At 45.9% G+C, this 22,586-nt stretch overlaps 2 protein-coding genes across 2 annotated transcripts; one reads left to right on the top strand and one right to left on the bottom strand.

Moving 5' to 3' along the window:
* Positions 1–1,531: 1,531 nt before the first annotated feature.
* On the top strand, positions 1,532–21,735 carry LOC129863518 (amyloid-beta A4 precursor protein-binding family B member 3-like). Its single transcript, XM_055935565.1, has 12 exons — positions 1,532–2,319; positions 11,874–12,061; positions 12,188–12,261; positions 14,042–14,093; positions 15,264–15,413; positions 16,584–16,711; positions 19,230–19,344; positions 19,461–19,548; positions 19,685–19,768; positions 20,546–20,661; positions 20,963–21,142; positions 21,407–21,735. Exons 1-12 carry the CDS (start codon positions 2,271–2,273, stop codon positions 21,632–21,634), a joined length of 1,452 nt encoding a protein of 483 aa, XP_055791540.1. The 5' UTR covers positions 1,532–2,270; the 3' UTR covers positions 21,635–21,735.
* On the bottom strand, positions 15,473–19,048 carry LOC129863519 (uncharacterized). The gene is made up of 2 exons (XM_055935567.1): positions 17,286–19,048; positions 15,473–17,162 (listed from the first exon to the last, which is right to left on the bottom strand). Exon 2 carries the CDS (start codon positions 16,552–16,554, stop codon positions 15,625–15,627), a length of 930 nt encoding a protein of 309 aa, XP_055791542.1. The 5' UTR covers positions 16,555–17,162; positions 17,286–19,048; the 3' UTR covers positions 15,473–15,624.
* Positions 21,736–22,586: the final 851 nt, after the last annotated feature.

Here is a 22,586-nt window from a genome sequence, read left to right as displayed (position 1 = left end):
CTTATTTTAAGTGTTTCTAAAATCGCCTATTTATTTTACCTTTATTTAACTAGGCAAGTCAGTTAAGAACTGGTGGGGAAATGATTGGAACCGTTTTCCTGTTTGACCGCTAGGTTTTATGGGTATTATGACTCATACTGTGGTGCTCTATTCATGCTAATGTTGTGTTTTTGAGCTATCGCCCAATAGACTCCAATTGAAGGAATGCGCTCCTTGTCTCAGAATCGTCCAGAATGCACCGCGCTACCCATTGACGACGCATGGGCAACGTTCACAATGGAGTTTCCCATCTCCTCAAAAGTATCTCTGAGCGAACATAGAGCAGAGGAAGAATTCAGTTTGTCGTCAGGCAAACTTTGTATCGTCTGCATAGAACGATCGCGCGGCGCGCGCTCTCCCCTCATCATGTGCCATCAAGGGGTGCATGCTACGCGCGAGCTGGGAGGTGGTTGCCACGGCAACCCAAGTGGAGGTGAGAATCGGATGACGCAAGCAGACTGGACGATGACGGGCAGTGTGAGCCTTCAAGACGTGGATGCTGATTAAGGTGGACTATAGAAATAATGTAGGATGGAACTGTAGACCATGTGTAGCCAATGGCAGTCAAATGTTTTTCACTTTCCGTATAAGCATGCTCAGTACAATTTTGTTGGCTATATGCAGCTAGGGAGTCTTTTTTTTGTTGATAATTCATCCATTCATCAAATTGTACTGGCCATAGAATGACATACAATCTCTCTGCCTTACGTTGCCCTGCCGAGCCAACCTACAATTTTTGCTCAGTTGATTTGTGGAGACTGGGATAACGATCACTTTACTGTCAGATTGATGGCCATCAATTTAATTACACTAAAACATTGCATCTAGGGAAATGAGACGTTTTACAAAAGCTGCAGTAATTCCCTTCAAGGGATGCTGCTTGTAGAACACCTTTGCTCCCAACACCTTAGCATAGAGAAGCACCCATTAGGAAAATGAAGATTTACAGTAGCTATTCCTGTATTCTGTCAAATGTAAATGTTGCTGGTATTGCTATAAAAAAGCGCTCTTAATATTGCCCTCCCAAATATATTTTTTTAAACAGTAGACCATGACAGATGCGGGTTCTTTGTGTGGGATAGATTTATGTCACTAATCTTCCTGAGACATCCCATTTACACAGAGAGGTGTGTGTATCCCATCTCAAATTGAATTAAATCCTATTACAGCTCCCTCGCTACACAGACACTTGATATAAGCTACACCAATCGCATTAACTGATTGAGAAAGTGTGTTTGTTTTGGTTTCTGTATTATTGCCCTTTTATTGGCCTCCATATTCCTGTAGTAATATATTTATTCTATATTCTAGAAAAGTATGATTTTGTGTCTGTTTGCTGGTGTGCACTTCACCCTTGTCCCTAAAGTACATTTTCTCTGCCTCCTGCCCAGCCGTCCTTAAGGCACAGAGAGAGAGAGAGAGCAGAGCCAGGGGACAATCAGAGAGGGGGGGAGAGAGAGAAAAAGCTAGAGTGTGTGTGAGAGAGGTAAGGGGTGGGGGGAAAGAGGAGGGGGAGTGGCAGAAGCTGCAGGCACCACTGAGCACAATACAGAAAGAGAGAGAGAGAGAAACGATAGGCGGCAGCAGTATAACAAACAGCATCCCTCCAGCACAGATAAAGAGATAGAGAGAGAGATCATCAAGACAGACAGAGAGATCATCAAGACAGATAGAGATCATCAAGACAGACAGAGAGAGATCATCAAGACAGACAGAGAGAGATCATCAAGACAGAGAGAGATCATCAAGACAGAGAGAGAGTTCATCATTACAGAGAGAGATCATCGATGGAGAGAGATCATCAATACAGAGAGAGATCATAAAGACAGAGAGAGAGAGAGAGAGAGAGAGAGAGATCATCAAAACAGAGAGGGAGATTTTGAAGACAGAGAGAGAGAGAGATCATCAAGACATTGAGAGATCATCAATACAGAGAGAAAGAGAGAGATTATCAATACCGACAGGGGGATCTTCAAGACAGAGATAAAGCTCTTCAAGACAGAGAGGGAGATCATCAAGACAGAGAGGGAGAAGGGATTATATTTTCATAGCTTTTACTCAGAGTGCTGGCCAGAGCTTGTACAGAGAGGAAGAGAGAGGAGAGAGTGACACAGACGGAGATAGAGAGTGGAGTGAAGATTTTAATCCTCTTGGCATGCGAGTGTGTCCCTGGCTGCTTGGAATGTGTTGCAGCTAACCCGGGGGCCAGGACGGAAGGAACAACTCTCACCATGCTGGGGAAGGATTACATGCTCGCCATCATCATAGTCAATTATGACGGTGAGTAGGCTACACACACACACACACACACACACACACACACACACACACACACACACACACACACACACACACACACACACACACACACACACACACACACACACACACACACACACACACACACACACACACACACACGCACACTGTCCTGGGCTCCTCCAGACTTTTTTCTCTTAGCCCTCGTTCCTCAGAGGAAGTGGAGGAGAAGAGGAGGAGTGAGTTAATGTTGGTCTGTAGGTGTGAGCTGATTAAGGCCAGCCAGGCATTCTGTCCCACAAACACTGAAGAGTAATTCTTAGCGATACATGTACAGTTTAACTCTGAAGAATGATCATGGAAATACAATGTTTATGAAGACTGAGTTAGATGATTGTGGGTTTGTTGAGAGGCCGTAGTGAACTATAGTGCCTCTGTTAGACAAAGAACATGTGGATCTATGAATGTTTTGTATTTAGCTTTGTATTAAAGATAGTAATGATGATGGTGGGCATTTCACTAGCAGTGATGCATCATATATGTATCAGTGATGTATGTTGCTTCTGAGAAGTTTCATATATCACAGTGTTACTAGCTGGTCTTGCTCAAAGCATTGGATCATAGAGAGAGATAATTCACAGTTTTCCCTTGCAATACCAAACGTCTGTCTAGTGAGTCCAGTCTGCAACGTGGTCCTTGAGGGCCTACCTACATGAATTCACAGGATGGCTGATTAAAATTCTGTGCATCCGTATGTTTGCCGCTGATCTTAATGTAATTCTTGGATTTTGTGATATTAAAATATATCATGCCATGATTTTGAAATGTGTTTGGAAGATTGTTTAGGTGAGTTTAGTCTCATTTTCTGTCCAACTTAGTGTCCCTCACCCTCCCCACACACAGTAAACAAATACCAGCCTAGAGATGTTATTTATAGAGGACAGGATGTGTTGTTCACCTGGGTGACTGTGTGGGTTGCCATGTGACTTGGTGTTGTCTTGGTAACTGTTGCCCTCCTGGTGTAAGGAGCGGCTGTCAGCTAGTATATTATTGGGAGTATTGGATAGGACAGCAGCCAGTCAGCACAGTGTTTTGTTGTAAGCACAAAGGAGAGTGGAGTCAATGGAGAGTCAATAATCAGTTTTCATGACTAAAACATCAATATTACATTTAATGATTTATTCTACGGTATGTTATTATAGTAATGATGAATTAAATGTCAAATTCAAAACATATTGGTGAGCAACTGCATTGTTAATATCCTCTAGTAGGCTATAGAAGGCCTGTCCCTCTGATGTTAAACCTTTTTTGTTATTAACTTTTCCCTCATTCATAAGAAAAAACACCACCGGTTCCTCAAATAAAGCATCTGTCTTAATAACTGGGTATGTCATTGCTCCCAAAATAACTCTCTTTGAAAGAGGGGGAGGGAGAGTGGGGAGAGTGGGGAGAGAGCGAGAAGGTGTCATACTTATGCTGGGCACGATAAACAGGGTCACGCTGTGTCAATACTAGGACAGTTTGTTAGAAAATAGTCTGCAACAGTAGCCTAATGTTAGTGTAGTATACACATCGTCCTGCTATTGTTCTGTGTAAGCAAGGGTTTTGGTGATGGATTGGGTTCTAACAGGTACTGCTAGAACCCTGTGAAATATAAAACTAGTCCCATATCTGTACAGTTTGTACTTTAACCAACTTCATCTGACTTTCATTGTCATGCCATGTATGGGTTGGGTTGGTCCCTGATTCAGTGCTGAATCCCAGATTGATGTTGTGATTCAGTCTGACCCATAATCCCTCTGGCAGATAGAGCCTAGCTCTGACCTTGCACAGCTGGGATTACTCTCTATCTCTCTCTCTCCTCCAGATGTACCTCTTTCTCTGTCTCTCTTTCTCTCTCTCGCTCTCTCTCCTCCAGATGTACCCCTCTCTCTCTCTCTCTCCTCCAGATGTTCTCTCTCTCTCCTCCAGATGTACTCTCTCTCTCTCTCTCTCCTCCAGATGTACCTCTCTCTTCCTCTCTCTCTCTCTCTCCTCCAGATGTACTCTCTCTCTCTCTCCTCAAGATGTACCTCTTTCTCTCTCACTCTCTCTCTCTCTTTCTCCTCCAGATGTACCTCTCTCTCTCTCTCTCTCCTCCAGATGTACCTCTCTCTCTCTCTCTCTCTCTCTCTCTCTCTCTCTCTCTCTCTCTCTCTCTCTCTCTCTCTCGCTGTCTCTCTCTCTCTCGCTGTCTCTCTCTCTCTCTCCTCAAGATGTACCTCTTTCTCTCTCTCTCTTTCTCTCTCACTGTCTCTCTCTTTCTCCTCCAGATGTACCTCTCTCTCTCTCTCCTCCAAATGTACCTCTCTCTCTCTTCTCCAGATGTACCTCTCTCTCTCGCTCTGCAGTTTATCATATTACTGTTATTTATAGTCTCTGCTTAATTCTCTCTTTGCATAATGCAATTTCTTGTCTCTAGTCTACAGCAGGGTGTTTTCTTACATTGTTACAGTATAAACATATTCTGTTATTTTGATCTAATTTTAAGCATCACTCTCAGTTGAGGCTGCTGAGGGGAGGACGGAATCGGAATAATTTCTGGAATGGAGTCAATGGAATGGTTTCATGTGTTTGATACCATTCCATTGACTCCATTTCATCCATTATTATGAGCCGTCCTCCCCTCAGCAGCCTCCACTGCTCTCGTTTATAAATCCCATTGCCCCTCAATATTCCATTTGTTAAGCTGTCCCAGTCCGTCATTCCCCATTCGGTTGTGTAAGGGGTAGTTCTGGGCCGAGAAAGATGAGAGCTACCCAACTGCAATCACTGCTTAATTACAGCTGTTTACAGCCTTGTGGGGAGCTCAGTCTTCATTGGCCATTTGGGAGTTATTTGGTAACAGGCTCAGTCCAAACGTGTGTTGAGAGACTCCAGTGTCTATCTGCATCTAGATTAGATAGGCCATGATTTATTTTGGTCACTGGTGTCATCAGTGACAATGACAACGGGGTGAGGACCGTACTGTGCTCCTCCTCCATAAAGTCACTGCATCTTTACATCCACTAGTCTCAAAGGAGACTTGAGGTATTTGAATGAGGTCCACGAGTAAATAAAGCCTGACAAAATTGATGAAGCAAGATACTTGGGAATACTTCTCAAGTGCAGGCTGGCATCCATTACTGCACAGTAGGAAAGGCAATGCTGACAAAACAATGGTTGACGGCGCATAGAGGACTAGCTAGTTTCTGCCGGTACCGGAAATATCAGTCACATTCATCCTCATGCATCAATCTAATGTACATGTACAGCTCACACAACAATATCACGTGAAATCTCTCTACCCCGTTTGGCTTATTTGATTAGCTGATTTAGAGAAGTAGTTGCTATAGGAACTGATCACGCATTGCAGACTCACTCTCTGGGACTCATCAATAATTCACTAACATCGTCTCTCTGTCTCTGTCTCTGTCTCTCTCCGTCTCCGTCTATGTCTCTGTTTCTCTCTCTCTCTCTCTCTCTCTCTCTCTCTCTCTCTCTCTCCGTCTCCTGAAAGTTCAAACTTTCCCTAGTGTGCATTCTGCTCTCTACTCCCAACACTAGAGGAAGAAATGCAAGTGTAGCTTCCCTTCTGTGTGATTGGAACATTAACCACCCTATCACCTTCCAGGACAGAGGCCTCAGTTCTACAATGTTGTTGGTAATGGAGGCTTCACTGACATCAGATAATTCAATATTTCGGTAGATCAAAAGCCATGATATATAGAGAAGATTATTTACTAGGTGAAAGTAGCATGATAAGGGCATTACTTTAGAGATCACCATTTGAAATGGCCAACTGAAATGGCCAAGTATTACTCTCCTGTATCATTAGTGTTGAGAGAATACACCAATACTTCATGGACTTCATGGACTCCACTATTCAATAGAAAGCCCTCTGAGTAAGGAAAGCCATTACAGATCCATGCAAAAGGTAAACAAGGGCTATTTTGTGTACTGTGTCAACATCGAAAAAAAGGTTTAATCAATACTATTCACTTACCATGGGAATTAAATGCACAGCACATTGAATCTGTTATTGGAAGTCATTTTACAGTGGAGACTGGTTGAGAGCAGGGTACTGGGTGGAGGCCGGCTAGTGGTGACTGTTTAACAGTCTGATGACCTGGAGATAGAAGCTGTTTCTCAGCCTTTGGAACAGAGTCTCCCATAGATGGAGCCATTGGAATAGAGTCTCTCATAGTCTCCCATAGCGATGGAGCCATTGGAACAGTCTCTCATAGTCTCCCATAGAGATGGAGCCATTGGAATAGAGTCTCTCATAGTCTCCCATAGAACCCAATGTAGCAGTAAGAACTCAGCGTAGCAGTAAGAACCCAATGTAGCAGTAAGAACTCAGCGTAGCAGTAAGAACTCAGCGTAGCAGTAAGAACCCAGCGTAGCAGTAAGAACCCAGCGTAGCAGTAAGAACCCAGCGTAGCAGTAAGAACCCAGCGTAGCAGTAAGAACCCAGCGTAGCAGTAAGAACTCAGCATAGCAGTAAGAACCCAGCGTAGCAGTAAGAACCCAGCGTAGCAGTAAGAACCCAGCGTAGCAGGAAGAACCCAGCTTAGCAGTAAGAACCCAGCGTAGCAGTAAGAACCCAGCGTAGCAGTAAGAACCCAGCGTAGCAGTAAGAACCCAGCGTAGCAGTAAGAACCCAGCGTAGCAGTAAGAACCCAATGTAGCACCCAGCGTAGCAGTAAGAACTCAGCGTAGCAGTAAGAACCCAGCGTAGCAGTAAGAACTCAGCGTAGCAGTAAGAACTCAGCGTAGCAGTAAGAACCCAGCGTAGCAGTAAGAACTCAGCGTAGCAGTAAGAACCCAGCGTAGCAGTAAGAACCCAGCGTAGCAGTAAGAACCCAGCATAGCAGTAAGAACCCAGCGTAGCACCCAGCGTAGCAGTAAGAACCCAGCATAGCAGTAAGAACCCAGCGTAGCACCCAGCGTAGCAGTAAGAACCCAGCGTAGCAGTAAGAACCCAGCGTAGCAGTAAGAACCCAGCGTAGCAGTAAGAACTCAGCGTAGCAGTAAGAACTCAGCGTAGCACCCAGCGTAGCACCCAGCGTAGCAGTAAGAACCCAGCGTAGCAGTAAGAACTCAGCGTAGCAGTAAGAACCCAATGTAGCACCCAGCGTAGCAGTAAGAACTCAGCGTAGCACCCAGCGTAGCACCCAGCGTAGCAGTAAGAACCCAGCGTAGCAGTAAGAACCCAGCGTAGCAGTAAGAACCCAATGTAGCAGTAAGAACTCAGCGTAGCACCCAGCGTAGCAGTAAGAACCCAGCATAGCAGTAAGAACCCAGCGTAGCACCCAGCGTAGCAGTAAGAACCCAGCATAGCAGTAAGAACCCAGCGTAGCACCCAGCGTAGCAGTAAGAACCCAGCGTAGCAGTAAGAACCCAGCGTAGCAGTAAGAACCCAGCGTAGCAGTAAGAACTCAGCGTAGCAGTAAGAACTCAGCGTAGCACCCAGCGTAGCACCCAGCGTAGCAGTAAGAACCCAGCGTAGCAGTAAGAACTCAGCGTAGCAGTAAGAACCCAATGTAGCACCCAGCGTAGCAGTAAGAACTCAGCGTAGCACCCAGCGTAGCACCCAGCGTAGCAGTAAGAACCCAGCGTAGCAGTAAGAACCCAGCGTAGCAGTAAGAACCCAGCGTAGCAGTAAGAACTCAGCGTAGCAGTAAGAACCCAATGTAGCACCCAGCGTAGCAGTAAGAACTCAGCGTAGCACCCAGCGTAGCACCCAGCGTAGCAGTAAGAACCCAGCGTAGCAGTAAGAACCCAGCGTAGCAGTAAGAACCCAGCGTAGCAGTAAGAACTCAGCGTAGCAGTAAGAACCCAATGTAGCACCCAGCGTAGCAGTAAGAACTCAGCGTAGCAGTAAGAACCCAATGTAGCACCCAGCGTAGCAGTAAGAACTCAGCGTAGCAGTAAGAACTCAGCGTAGCACCCAGCGTAGCAGTAAGAACTCAGCGTAGCAGTAAGAACCCAGCGTAGCAGTAAGAACCCAATGTAGCAGTAAGAACTCAGCGTAGCAGTAAGAACCCAGCGTAGCAGTAAGAACTCAGCGTAGCAGTAAGAACCCAGCGTAGCAGTAAGAACCCAGCGTAGCAGTAAGAACCCAGCGTAGCAGTAAGAACCCAGCGTAGCAGTAAGAACCCAGCGTAGCAGTATCTCCCACCTGTGCATCAGGGATTAGGACTAGGCTACATCACACAGACTCAGGATTGGGACTAGGCTACATCACACACTCATGATTAGGACTAGGCTACATCACACAGACTCAGGATTAGGACTAGGCTACATCACACACTCAGGATTAGGACTAGGCTACATCACACAGACTCAGGATTAGGACTAGGCTACATCACACACTCATGATTAGGACTAGGCTACATCACACAGACTCAGGATTGGGACTAGGCTACATCATACACTCATGATTAGGACTAGGCTACATCACACAGACTCAGGATTAGAACTAGGCTACACCACACACTCAGGATTAGGACTAGGCTACATCACACAGACTCAGGATTAGGACTAGGCTACATCACACAGACTCAAGATTAGGACTAGGCTACATCACACAGAGCCATTGTTCTGATCTCAAGGAGCAGAATTGGGAGGCAAGGCTATATACAGCCTCAGCCATTGTGATATACAGTAATGGTTGGTGACAAGTATACTTGGTACATAGTAAATCTACTGGATTGTAATGTACAATTATATTTTAAAGCAGAAAATATCCATTCCTTTAGAACTGTCATGCACTACTATGTCTCACTGATGCTAGTTCTTAGAATCCCTCCCTGTATGACTCATTGGTAATAACATGGGAGAAGGCAGGCTAAGATGGGAGAACTCTGGGAGAAGACTGACTAAGATGGGAGAATTCTGTGGGAGAAGGCAGTCTAAGATGGGAGAACTCTGTGGGAGAAGGCAGGCTAAGATGGGAGGATTCTGTGGGAGAAGGCGGGCTACATTAGGAGAACTCTGTGGGAGAAGGCTGGCTAAGATGGGAGAACTCTGTGGGAGAAGGCTGGCTAAGATGGGAGAACTCTGTGGGAGAAGACTGACTAAGATGGGAGAACTCTGTGGGAGAAGGCAGGCTACATTAGGAGAACTCTGTGGGACAAGGCTGGCTAAGATGGGAGAACTCTGTGGGAGAAGGCAGGCTACATTAGGATAACTCTGTGGGAGAATGCTGGCTAAGATGGGAGAACTCTGGGAGAAGACTGGCTAAGATGGGAGAACTCTGGGAGAAGACTGGCTAAGATGGGAGAACTCTGGGAGAAGGCAGACTACATTAAGAAAACTCTGTCGGAGAAGGCAGGCGAAGATGGGAGAATTCTGTGGGAGAAGGCAGGCTAAGATGGGAGAACTCTGTGGGAGAAGGCAGGCTAAGATGGCAGAACTCTGTGGGAGAAGGCAGACGAAGATGGGAGAATTATGTGGGAGAAGGCTGGCTAAAATAGGAGAACTCTGTGGGAGAAGGCAGGCTAACATAGGAGAACTCTGTGGGAGAAGGTAGACTAACATAGGAGAACTCTGTGGGAGAAGGCAGGCTAACATAGGAGAACTCTGTGGGAGAAGGCAGACTAAGATGGGAGAATTATGTGGGAGAAGGCAGGCTAAAATAGGAGAACTCTGTGGGAGAAGGCAGGCTAACATAGGAGAACTCTGTGGGAGAAGGCAGGCTAACATAGGAGAACTCTGTGGGAGAAGGTAGACTAACATAGGAGAACTCTGTGGGAGAAGGCAGGCTAACATAGGAGAACTCTGTGGGAGAAGGTAGACTAAGATGGGAGAACTCTGTGGGAGAAGGCAGGCTAAGATGGGAGAACTCTGTGGGAGAAGGCAGGCTAAAATAGGAGAACTCTGTGGGAGAAGGCAGACTAAGATGGGAGAACTCTGTGGGAGAAGGCAGGCTAAGGTGGGAGAATTCTGTGCCAAATTGTCTCCTCCATGTTCTCAGGGCTGAGATGAATTATAATTATGCACACAGCTTCATCATTCCCCGAAGATGCTGCACTGACTGACCCATCAATCAGCCGGTGAAAATTGCTGAATAGTGGTGTCATCCAGAGGCTGGTCCAGTCCTTAGCCCCATGCCCAGGAGGACCGCCTGCCTACCTGCCTGCCTATAAACCCCCCTATAAAGCCTGGAGAGTTCTGCCTCTCATCTTTCTCTAACACTGTTGTCTCATTGATTTTCTCTCCCTGTTACAGGGTTCAGCTGATCTGTTCCTGGGTCTATCTTCTCATGCTGTCTATCCCAGGGATGCGTGGTGTTGTTTTTCATTGTCAGACACAAGGGTGACCAGGGTTAAACAGCGAGATGAATGTGGATGACATGTACAAGGCATGAAATCATGTAAAATTAGCAATAAATGACAGACCAGACTTAAAGAAAAACTGGCATAAATGGTTTTTGCATGATTGATTTAGCCTCTCTTTGATTTAGCCTCTCTTTGATTTAGCCTCTATTTGATTTAGCACCTATTTGATTTAGCACCTATTTGATTTAGCACCTATTTGATTTAGCACCTATTTGATTTAGCATCTATTTGATTTAGCGTCTTTGATTTAGCCTCTATTTGGTTTAGCCTCTATTTGGTTTAGCTCCTATTTCTCTCTCGTTCCGTGATAACAGCGAGAAAACTGTGGCATGTTGCTGAGAAACACCCGTGCCCAGGCAACTCTGTCCCAAATGACACCCTATTCCCTATGTAGTTCCTGGTCAAAAGTAGTGCACTACATAGGGAATAGTGTTCCATTTAGGATGCAGGCCTTGTGTCACTTCTGACCCACTTCTCGCATTCTCTCTCTTTTTTTGTTGTTGTTCACCACTCCATTCACCCAGCTCTCATTCGAGCGAAGCACATTGAGTTAATGGCAGAATTAGTCCAAACTATAATGAAGTGTCCAAAGAAATCACTCTTCGTCTGCTGAGCATAAGGTCTTTTTCTCTCCCATCACGTCTTTTAATTTAGTCTTTATGTCTCTACTCCTCTCTGCACATTTTAAATAATTTATCTCCTGATTTACATATTAATTTGCCCTTTCAAACACAAATCTGTCCCATCGCATATTCAGTGTTAGGGGAAAACAAAGGAGCCGAGCCTCAGACACTAGTTTTGCCAGCCAGCCCTGTGTGATGCAGAGGGACTGTTCTGAATTCTATTCTGGTAATTGGTAGATTTATCATGTGGCTAGAGGATCTCACACGCCCTGCTGTGCTCTCCTCTGCCAGTCACGTGTAGCAGGGCCGTGAGAGCAAGGCCAGCCGTGGGGCTTACATAGGCTTTAGATTGGGTGAGGCTAATGCTTGATGCCAATGGGATGCAGCCCCCTGTGTACGATGGACCTCAAAGAGCTATGTTTATGCTAGAGCCAGCCGCCATTATGAACATAATGAAATATTGACCTGACACTACTGTTACATTTTGACACCAAAAGGCACTGTAATATTGGCCCTGAGTACTTCTTCATTAAGATGACTTACTGTCACCTGTCATCATCGTGCTTCCTACCTGTTCTGTGTTCTTCAGACAACATTTGGAACGACCCAAGCCTTGATTTGGACTCTGACCTACCGTCAGGGTGGCGCACCATCCGGGACAGCACCGGCACCTATTACTGGCACGTGGCCACTGGCGCCACCCAATGGCAGCACCCGTCCTACAGCACCGAGGAGGACCAGAACTCCATCAATGGCATCACTGCCGCGGACATCAAGGTTAGGGCTTCAACTTCTAAATAAAGTTCAGTCTCACCGTTTGACTTTGTGTCCTTTATTCTGAATGTGGTGCCATCAGAGAGGAAGGATCACACCTCTAATAATGTCTCTTGTCCTCTTTTCCAGAGCCTGGAGGCTGGGGGCAGACGTGAATCAAGGGCAAGGCTGACAGAGAGCCCATTGGCCTCCATAAATGACAGGTAGTCTTTCAAAATCCTCTGCAGACCCAAACCAACACTCATGCACCTGCACAAGCCCTGTAGCCTTGTTCCTGGATTATGCTACCCACGGTGGAGTAATGAGTACATTTCAGTTGTGTGATGAAGGTTATTCTACTAGGTGAATGTGTTGATGATGTAATCAAATGAGAGGGTTAGAGTGTTGGCAGGCTAACATAGGATGTATTCTCTCTCTCTCTCTCTTAATCTCTTCGATGGCTCCATGGCTCATGATGGCTTCACTGGCCTGGAATGTGGCAGATCACATATCCCTATGCCTCCTGGAATACTTCCCCCACTATTCCATTCTCTGTGTTCTGATCAGAGGCCTGTCATATTTGTCCCCAGGCTGATAAAGTCAGGAATAGATAAGTCCTCTGAGATTTAGGCCCTAGTTCAGCACCCCACTACATCATATCATTATTACAGTTCAGCCATTGTACCATGATCTGAATACATACAAGCGATTAGGGAAAATTCTGTTTGATGTAGTTCCTGGGGATGAGTCTTAACCATCTGTGGCACGTCTGTGTTCTTAGGTTTCTTTAGCGTAGATGGGTTGGCTGACAAGATCACAAATGTTGCATGCGCATCGATGTGGCCGGAAGCCGTGCTTTGTTATGATTCTGAATGGTCATATCGCTAGCGACAATGAAAGGAGCAGCCTTGTGGGGAATCGTAGGTGGCTTGTTTCAGCTTGTATATTTTTATTGATACCATGTTTTGAGGTGTTTTGACTGATGTCATGTCTATGCTAATATGGCTAAAATTCACTAGCTAGCTGTAACGATGTATTTGAGAGACAACAAGTGCTCATTGTGCAAATGTATTTATGTTTTCATAAACGTTGGAGACTGAATCTAGTTTACACGTTGTCAACATTCTAAGCTAACCCCGTCTGTTTTGCCCCACAATTGCGCACGCCTCATTTTTGTTGCTAAACAACCAACTCGTCTATACAGCAAGGTCAAACCTGTTAGGTCAAATGCATCTTAGATCACCTTGATGGTTGTTCATAGGTTCTTTAATATTATGTATAGCTACCTTGCCTTTACCAAAAGAACTTAACAATTAAATGATCTGGAGTTATTTTATTTTAGCAGCCCCTTGAGGGGCCCTGTGTCCTGTGTGACGTGTAGAGGTTAATGAGCCAACCAATAAACACAGTCCCTGCTGCAGTGGTTATGTGTTGAATCAGGATGCATTTGACACAGGGGAGCTTAATGTTCTGTATGGACAGAGATTGTGGAGAATAGTGAAACTCAGTTCACTGAGCGTAGCATCAAGAAATGCATAGGTCTAATAATGGACACTATCTTATCCTGCTCTGCTTCACCAAAGAGTTTAATGGACAGAGAGGAGAGTCTTGGGCCCCTGGTTGCAGGAATAGCAGCCTCTTGGAATTGTCTCCAGTCAGCTGTATCAGAGAGGTAAATGTCAAACAACCTCTGAGTCAGCCAGCGTGAGGGGATCAGAACAGCTCTCTGTTTATTTTTGATCATCCATGACCCACTCAACAGCTGTTTCCCCATCAAGAGCAGACAGCCAGGCAGCATCAAACAGAAAGGAAGGGCTTTACTTTCAAAGTCAAACACAAACAAACAGATGAACAAAGAACTAGATTATAACATTGTTTAATACGCCATACCGAACAGCATCTTACAGGGCAGCAGGTAGGGATGCAGAAAAGGCAACAGCGTAATTTGTGCTGTCGTGGTAGTAATCCTTCATGTCATTTGACTATTCTGCTGAACTCCCACAGGGTCTCCTGGCAGGACGATTATTTCTGCACCAACATGGATCCTGACTCCAAGGTAGAGTGGGCTTTGATGTTGTCCAAACCATAGAAATACAGTAGAATCCTTAGAACGGGCCTTCACATTTGAGACAAGCCTGTTCTACAGATTACATTTCTATGGTCCAAATCCCTCTTCTTCTGACCAATAACATCCATACCCAAGACCAATTTTGGGGGGGGGTAACCCACTTCTGTCCTCCTCCAGAGAATACTAATCTATTTTAGCTGATTTTTAACTCTTAACACTACTTTCTATAATTTATTATTCAAGGGTTAAAAGGGACCACATTTATAATGTTAGCGTTGATCAATATATATTTGTTGTTGTTCAGACTAGGCAGCTCTTAGAGGAATTCATATACCATGTCCGCTAAAAAGATTTGAGAGTCATCTCTTGAGTCAGGCAGGAGCAGTATTGATGGACTGTAGATACACTAAATACATTATATAGAGGCATCATGTTGATATACTGTAAATACTGAACATTATTATCTAGTCTGAATCATGTTGATATACTGTAGATACTGAACACACTGTACATTATTATCTAGTTTTGAATAGTCTCTGCTTATTCCCTGCTCTCTGCCTCCTCCCTACCTCTACCCTCCACTCCTCTCCCTCCTGGGTCTGTTGGCATGGTGTGGTGTGCTGGCATGATGTGGTTGTGCTGGCATGGTGTGGTTCTGTTGGTGTGGTGTGGTTGTGTTGGCATGGTGTGGTTGTGTTGGCATGGTGTATGTGGTTGTGTTGGCATGGTGTGCTGTGGTTGTGTTGGCATGGTGTGGTTCTGTTGGTATGGTATGGTGTGGTGTGGTTGTGTTGGCATGGTGTGCTTGTGTTGGCATGGTGTCTGTGGTTGTGTTGGCATGGTGTGCTGTGGTTGTGTTGGCATGGTGTGGTTCTGTTGGTATGGTGTGGTGTGGTTGTGCTGGCATGGTGTGGTTGTGTTGGCATGGTGTAATGTGGTTGTGTTGGGGTGGTTGTGTTGACATGGTGTGATGTGGTTGTGTTGGCATGGACATGGTGTGGTTGTGCTGGCATGGTGTGGTTGTGCTGGCATGGTGTGGTTGTGTTGGCATGGTGTGGTTGTGTTGGCATGGTGTGGTTGTGTTGGCATGGACATGGTGTGGTTGTGTTGGGGTGGTGTGGTTGTGTTGGCGTGGTGTGATGTGGTTGTGTTGGTCAGTGTTTTGCAGTGCGCTCCCTGGGCTGGGTGGAGATTCCAGAAGAGGAGCTGATCCCGGGGAAGAGCAGTCTGGCTGTCAATAACTGCATCCAGCAGCTGTCCAGCAGCAAGGCAGAGGGCCGCGATGACACACTGGGCGCCTGGGGAGAGGTGGGTGGGTGGGGGGGGGGGGGTTGAGAGAGTCTTCTCTGTCTTCTCTCCCTGTCCTCTCTGTCCTCCCTTTCCTCTCTGTCTTCTCTGTCCTCCCTGTCCTCTCTGTTCTCCCTGTCTTCTCTCTCATCTCTCCCTGTCCTCTCTGTCCTCCCTTTCCTCTCTGTCTTCTCTGTCCTCCCTGTCCTCTCTGTTCTCCCTGTCTTCTCTCTCATCTCTCCCTGTCCTCCCTGTCCTTTCTGTTCTCCCTGTCCTCTCTGTTCTCCCTGTCTTCTCTCCCTGTCCTCCCTTTCCTCTCTGTCCTCCCTGTCCTCCCTGTCCTCTCTGTTCTCCCTGTCTTCTCTCCCTGTCCTCCCTTTCCTCTCTGTCCTCCCTGTCCTCTCTGTCTTCTCTGTCCTCTCTGTCTTCTCTGTCCTCCCTGTCTTCTCTGTCCTCTCTGTTCTCCCTGTCTTCTCTCCCTGTCCTCCCTTTCCTCTCTGTCCTCCCTGTCCTCCCTGTCCTCTCTGTTCTCCCTGTCTTCTCTCCCTGTCCTCCCTTTCCTCTCTGTCCTCCCTGTCCTCTCTGTCTTCTCTGTCCTCTCTGTTCTCCCTGTCTTCTCTCCCTGTCCTCCCTTTCCTCTCTGTCCTCTCTGTCTTCTCTGTCCTCTCTGTTCTCCCTGTCTTCTCTCCCTGTCCTCCCTTTCCTCTCTGTCTTCTCTGTCCTCCCTGTCCTCTCTGTCTTCTCTGTCCTCTCTGTCTTCTCTGTCCTCCCTGTCCTCTCTGTCTTCTCTGTCCTCTCTGTTCTCCCTGTCTTCTCTCCCTGTCCTCCCTTTCCTCCCTGTCCTCCCTGTCCTCTCTGTCTTCTCTGTCCTCTCTGTTCTCCCTGTCTTCTCTCCCTGTCCTCCCTTTCCTCTCTGTCCTCTCTGTCTTCTCTGTCCTCTCTGTTCTCCCTGTCTTCTCTCCCTGTCCTCCCTTTCCTCTCTGTCTTCTCTGTCCTCCCTGTCCTCTCTGTCTTCTCTGTCTTCTCTGTCCTCTCTGTCTTCTCTGTCCTCTCTGTCTTCTCTGTCCTCTCTGTTCTCCCTGTCTTCTCTCCCTGTCCTCCCTTTCCTCTCTGTCTTCTCTGTCCTCCCTGTCCTCTCTGTTCTCCCTGTCTTCTCTCTCATCTCTCCCTGTCCTCTCTGTCCTCTCCCAGGGCCAGGACATGATGATGGTTCTGAAGAAGGATACCCTCAGCCTGATGGACCCAGTGGACCGCAGCCTTCTCCACTGCCAGCCTATCATTGACATCCGCGTGTGGGGCGTGGGCTGCAACAACGGCAGGTGGGCCAACCTGGGAAACGTATTGGGAAATACTCCCCAGTCCTCTCTCCTTCTCTTTTTGTTATGGTCAGTGTTGATACCTGAAGTTATATGTTGAAATACGGTATAATATGGTGAACTAACTAAGCACAATGCTCTTGGGTTGATGGTCAGGGAAGACCATTTAAAGTTTTTGTTATTGTTTATACTTGATGACATGGAAATATTCCATTGAGTGAAGAAAGTAAACCATTTATAAATGAGTTTTTTTATATGGGCTGTACAGCCTTGGGTTTGGTTGGTAATTCAGCGTAGCAGACATGTCAGGTCTATTGTAGTACACTGGGAGTTGAGTGCATCTGAGGGCAGTTATATTTGGCTCTGTTCTTGCTGGAGAAAATTCAGGCATTGACCTGTTGGCAGTGTCAGTGGTACTACGTCTCAGAAGCCGGCTGAGTAGAATAGAATAGCCCTGAGGAAGAGACGTGACAAGGGTAGAGAATTAGAATTAGTTATTTTTTATATTTTTTATTTAACCTTTATTTAACTAAGCAAGTCAGTTAAGAACAAATTCATATTTACAATGACGGCCTACCCAGACGACGCTGTGCCAATTGTGCGCCGCCCTATGGGACTCCCAATCACGGCCAGATGTGATACAGCCTGGATACAGAAGGACTGAAACTAGGGAAAATAAGTCAGTACCGCCCAATTGTTACTGACAGTAGGCTATGTTGTATGAGGATCATAGTTATGAAGCAATATAACCATTTTGTCTCCTAGTTAAGGTAGTTGTAATAATTAACTTTCTTTCTTTTTTAAATGCCACTCATGAAAACAGAGACAGGTAATCACTCTTTTCTTGGTCAACTAATGTTCTGTTGACATGCCATGTGTGACTTTGCCAGCTTGCATCAGGATCTCAAGAAGAAAAGCTCAGTGCTACAGTAGGTCCGGTTTCTGTAGTCATGCTGTGGATTATTGCCTCATCAATAATGTAACATGCTTCTGACAACATGTTTCTCATGCACGTTCAAAGAAACCCGTCTATTTCTTTCTCCATTTCTATCCACCGTTATTTCTTATGCAGTGTATGTACCAAGCAGTTCTGTCCTTGTCTCACAACAAATGCCCACCCAGCCTCATCTCAGACTGTTGTCTTGCCCTATTCCCATACTGCTGATGATTGAGCTAAAATGTGAGAATCATAATGGACTATCTTCCTGAGGTAAATTCTGCTCAAACTCCATAATGATTGCATTCCTCTGAGAGCTGAGTGGAGGATGCATCAATGTGTAAATTCATGTAACACACTTTTCTACAACAGTTGGATGGGCCTTTGTGAAGATAAATGGACAAGGAGAGCTTGCTGGGTCATGTCCAAATGATCAGCTCCCCCCGTGCCTTAGCCAAGTCTCCTTCCTTTCTGCTGTGCCAACCAGGGTCGAGCTGCAAGGTCGCATCTGCCACTGTGACAAATGATCTCCATTTACACCTGGCTTTACTGTATTACACCTCAACAAAAGACATGGCTTATTGTCATAAAACAACTCCCGTTCCACTGTGGATGGAATACAGAATATTGTACGCACACACAAACACACAAACACAAACATCTTACCGTTTGTGGACCCACCGCTGATGCCGAAGGGAAGCTCATCTGTTATTCCCTCTGACTCCAGTGTTTTCCCTCAATATTTGAGTTCCTTTCCCAGGCATCAGCACATTCTGGTGTGCCAGAGCTGTGGCCTACATAACAGCACTGTTGCTCCTGATCGTTTTAAGTGGGGAAACCCACTGAGGATGTTACAGAGACAATAGAGAGAATTACACCTCAGCAACACTCACCGAGCCCATTTCCAATTTAGCAACTGCACATTGGACACAGAACAGTTCTTCATTTACTAACTACGTGTCAGAGAGTTTACAGTACAATGTCAGTTGGGTGCTTTTGCTCTGATATGTGATTACAGGATCATGACTCTTTAGTCCCTTGCTGATATGAGAACTTGGTGACATTCCCTGTCCATGTTGCTTAACGTGCTGAGAACAATGTCTGTCCATATGGATCCTTGGTATTTATAGACCTCTGATATCTGACACTGCCTGGTCCTGTCAGCTCCTGAGGGATGCTGCCTGAGGTCACCTCCCCCCCATCTCTTCTAAAATATGAGCCAGAGTAACTGATAGTATCAATGTTAAAAATAGTCTGCGTTGTCTGTCTTCAGTGCTCAGTTGCTTAGTAGTCATTTGATGATTGTGCGCTTGATCAAACTAACTGATGATACTCGCTGATGCACCGCTAGCTTTAGTTCAGTGTGCTAACACAGTGATGTAGGACTAGTGCAGAAGATGTGTATTCAATATGGCTTTCAATTCCTTTCCATTCTCAGTCATACTAATGGAATGATATTATTATACATACAGTACCAGATCACCAGGTGAAGCAGGGAGTCAGCTATCCCCTCCACAACCCAGACCTATAGATAATGCCTGTACTCTGTGTTAATCTATGCTGTTGTGTTCTGTTCCTTTCCAGAGATTTTGCCTTCGTGGCCAGCGACAAAGACACCTCTATGCTGAAGTGCCATGTGTTTCGCTGTAACGCCCCAGCAAAAACCATCGCCACGGCTTTGCACAAAATGTGCTCAAAGGTAACCACAGAGTGAAGCATAGGAAGTGGTTTAACACCCCTTTAGTCCACCGTAGTAGTTTAGGTTCATTCTAGAGTGAGCCAGTGTGAATGCTGTGTCTGTGTGTATGTGTCCAGATCATGGCAGAGAAGACCACTAGAAGCCCATCTATGGCCCGCTCCCTCACCATGGCGACCATCTCCCCTGAGGACCTGCCACGCCAAGGTACAGTAGGTCACAGAGACCTTCAGTTACAGTCTGTAGTGGTTTTCTCAATGGAGCAATGTCCAGTTTATACAAGTTATCAACTCCATAATATTGTAAATCATATGACTTTTTAATTCTTATTTTTTTACTGCAGTGGACTTCCTGGATGCAATGAGGCAGAGGGTGCAGAAGTTTGAGGTGCAGTACATCGGAAACCTGCCCGTCTCCAGGGCAATGGGTACTGTATTCTAATCTAGTCTATTATTAAACTGGCAAAATACCATCACATTTTTCATCTATTGATTTATTAAACTAGCTCAAAGAAGAGAGACAATCTTCTCCTTCCTATAACAACCTTGAGACTCAACAGGGGAACACAAGATCTGTGATGTCTCATCAACAGATATAGAGGATTAGACAGCAGCCAGGACTCACAGGCATGTTTGAAATTGGGTCTGGATCATTTAAGAGACAGAGGACATTATCTCATTATTATCAGCCAATGCACCGAGTCACGTTGTGATTGTGAAGCTAGCTGCTAGCGCCCGTTAGCTAGCGCTCAGGGTCACTGTGTCAGTTGGCAGTCCCTAGGCAAGGTACTGTATTCACCACAGGCTCCAAAACGGTAGCATCCATCAAGGTGCCCTGCCTGCCTGCTGTTAGCCGGACCAGCTGACTGACCAACATAGAGCCGGTCCCAGATGCTTTATGTCTGGGTTATTATGGTCCACTGAGGTGTTCTTAGTAGTGATGACAAGCTATTTGTCCTCATTTGAGATCACACACCTTTGCTAATCAGCCTATATTTTAACAATCACTGGAAGTTAGAGAAGGAAATCAGTTTGGTACAACGGAAAAGTCCTTGAAACTCTGAGCATGTTCTCTCACAACAGAAAAGAGCAGAGAATACCACTAGAAGCCCATCTATGGTTTTACCTCGCTTTTGGAGGTCACTGTAGCTGTGTTGTTTCTGAAGCAGCTGTATTAAGGTCCTCTATGTGGGATCCTTTGGCAGGTATGGAGGTGCTGAACCGGGCCATAGAGAGCATCATGAACACCTCAGACAGTGAAGATTGGGAGCCCATCGTCATCCACATCTCTGACACTGTCCTGTCACTCTGGAAAGGAGAGGTGAGGAGGAGAAATCAGGAAACCTGTAAACACCGGTGGTCAGACCAACCAATGAAATTACTACATTTCTCTGGCTATCTGTTGTTTCTCTCACTTTTTAAAAAACCTTTCTCTCTCTCTCTCTCTCTTCTCTCTGTCTCTCATTTTCTCTTTCTCTCTCTCTCTCTCTCTCTCTTCTCTCTCTCTCACTTTCTCTTTCTCTCTCTCTCTGTCTCTCACTTTCTCTCACTTTCTCTTTCTCTCTCTCTCTCTCTCTCGCTCTCTCTTTCTTTCTCTACCTTCTCTATGATTTCTCTTTCAGGATGGAGATGATCCATTTTGGGAATGTCAAGTGCGTTTGCTGACCTTTCTGGGTGTGGGGCATGATACACACACCTTTGCAGTGATAGTGGACGGCGGGACGCAGCGGTTTGAGTGTCATGTTTTCTGGTGTGAGCCAGACGCAGGGATAATCTCTGAGTCTGTGCAGGCTGCGTGCATGGTGAGTCACTTAGTTAGGGGTCACCCTGAAGGATGAAACACAGTGATGGAGAACTAATGGACAAAATGGCTTCTGTAGACAAGCTGGCATGATAAATACTTGAATTTATACATGCTATCATGGCTGAATGATTAATAATTTAAAGGGAATTGGCAGAGAATGGTAGAGAATGTCATGGAGTCATGACTCATTTATGGTATCTTTCTAACATGAAAAGTGACATTATGGTCACTGCTTAACATGACTCCATTGTGTCCCCTGCAGGTCCAGTACCAGAAGTGCTTGGTAGCCCAGACTCCACCACCCAGGTCCAAAATGTGGCGGGCGGGTTCCAAGGTGAAGCGGGCCAACTCCATGGACGGCTTCAGTTTTCCAGCTCCCCGTCACCAAGGACTGTCCCCTCCCAAGGCTGGCTCCTCCACCACCAAAAAGAGCATGCTGGCGTTTTTTGAGACTTTCAGAAATAAACAGTCCGCCGTTTCCACACCATAACAACCAGAGAGGGTGGGAGAGGATGGATGGAGGGAGGGAGAGAGGTGGAGCAAGTGACGGATGGAGGGAGGGAGTAAGAGACGGAAGGGGAGTTGAGTTAAGGGGGGTAGGGAGGGAGGGAGGGGAGGAGGGGGGGGGTTGAGTTGATTAAAGGGAGGGAGGGAGATGGAACAAGTGATGGAGGGAGGGAGTAAGAGACGGAAGGGGAGTTGAGTTAAGGGGGGTAGGGAGGGGGGGGGGGAGGGAGGGGAGGGGGGGGTTGAGTTGAGTAAAGGGAGGGAGCGAAGGGGTTGAGCAAAGGGTGTAGGGAAGGAGGGAGGGAGTTGAGTAAAGGGGGTAGGGAGGGAGGGAGTTGAGTAAAGGGGGTAGGGAGGGAGGGAGTTGAGTAAAGGGGGAGGGAGGGAGGGAGTTGAGTAAAGGGGGGAAGGAGGGAGGGAGGGAGTTGAGTAAAGGGGTGTGTATCAGATTTAGGGGAATAGTAGAATGAGTAGTTAGAGGGAGGACAATACAGATGTAACCAGCCATTTGAATGTGAAGTTTGAAGGCTAGCTGAGTTTCTATTTTACCAGGCAGGGATGGCCATTATCTTAAACAAAACAAACTGGCAGCATTTCTGCTTCAACTGTGTTTTTGTGAGAATACAACATATCTCACCTAGGCTGGTTTGTGGTACAGTAATATGGAGGTGCTGTACTCTCACATTCCATACCTTGTTTAAGTCACTAGGATCTAAACTTGTACTTTTATGACAAACTACAAACAAATACACAACAATAACCCCCTGCTTCTAAGTGAAACGTACAGTAGCAAAAAAATATGGTGCAATAATGGACAACTCTTTAATATAGTTTTCTGGTATTGAACATCAGCAAAATGTAACTTGATTCTTGTACAATTAATGTAGTTAGATAGGTTGTATTAAATACGTATACTGTTCTTTCTAATAAATGTA

The sequence above is a fragment of the Salvelinus fontinalis genome, chromosome 10 (assembly GCF_029448725.1).
Source record: "Salvelinus fontinalis isolate EN_2023a chromosome 10, ASM2944872v1, whole genome shotgun sequence".
In the NCBI taxonomy this organism is placed as follows: domain Eukaryota; kingdom Metazoa; phylum Chordata; class Actinopteri; order Salmoniformes; family Salmonidae; genus Salvelinus; species Salvelinus fontinalis.
This window is presented reverse-complemented; position numbering and strand designations above follow the sequence as displayed.

What these genes read in the sequence shown, in the direction of transcription:
- LOC129863518 (XM_055935565.1), top strand. Translation starts at nt 2,271, where the DNA reads ATGCTGGGGAAGGATTACATGCTCGCCATCATCATAGTCAATTATGAC. An exon ending in ACATGGATCCTGACTCCAAG is followed by an intron (nt 14,094 to 15,263) that starts GTAGAGTGGGCT and finishes TGTGTTGGTCAG; the next exon opens with TGTTTTGCAGTGCGCTCCCT. An exon ending in GCCCGTCTCCAGGGCAATGG is followed by an intron (nt 19,769 to 20,545) that starts GTACTGTATTCT and finishes ATCCTTTGGCAG; the next exon opens with GTATGGAGGTGCTGAACCGG.
- LOC129863519 (XM_055935567.1), bottom strand. Translation starts at nt 16,554, where the DNA reads ATGAGAGAGAAGACAGGGAGAACAGAGAGGACAGGGAGGACAGAGAAG.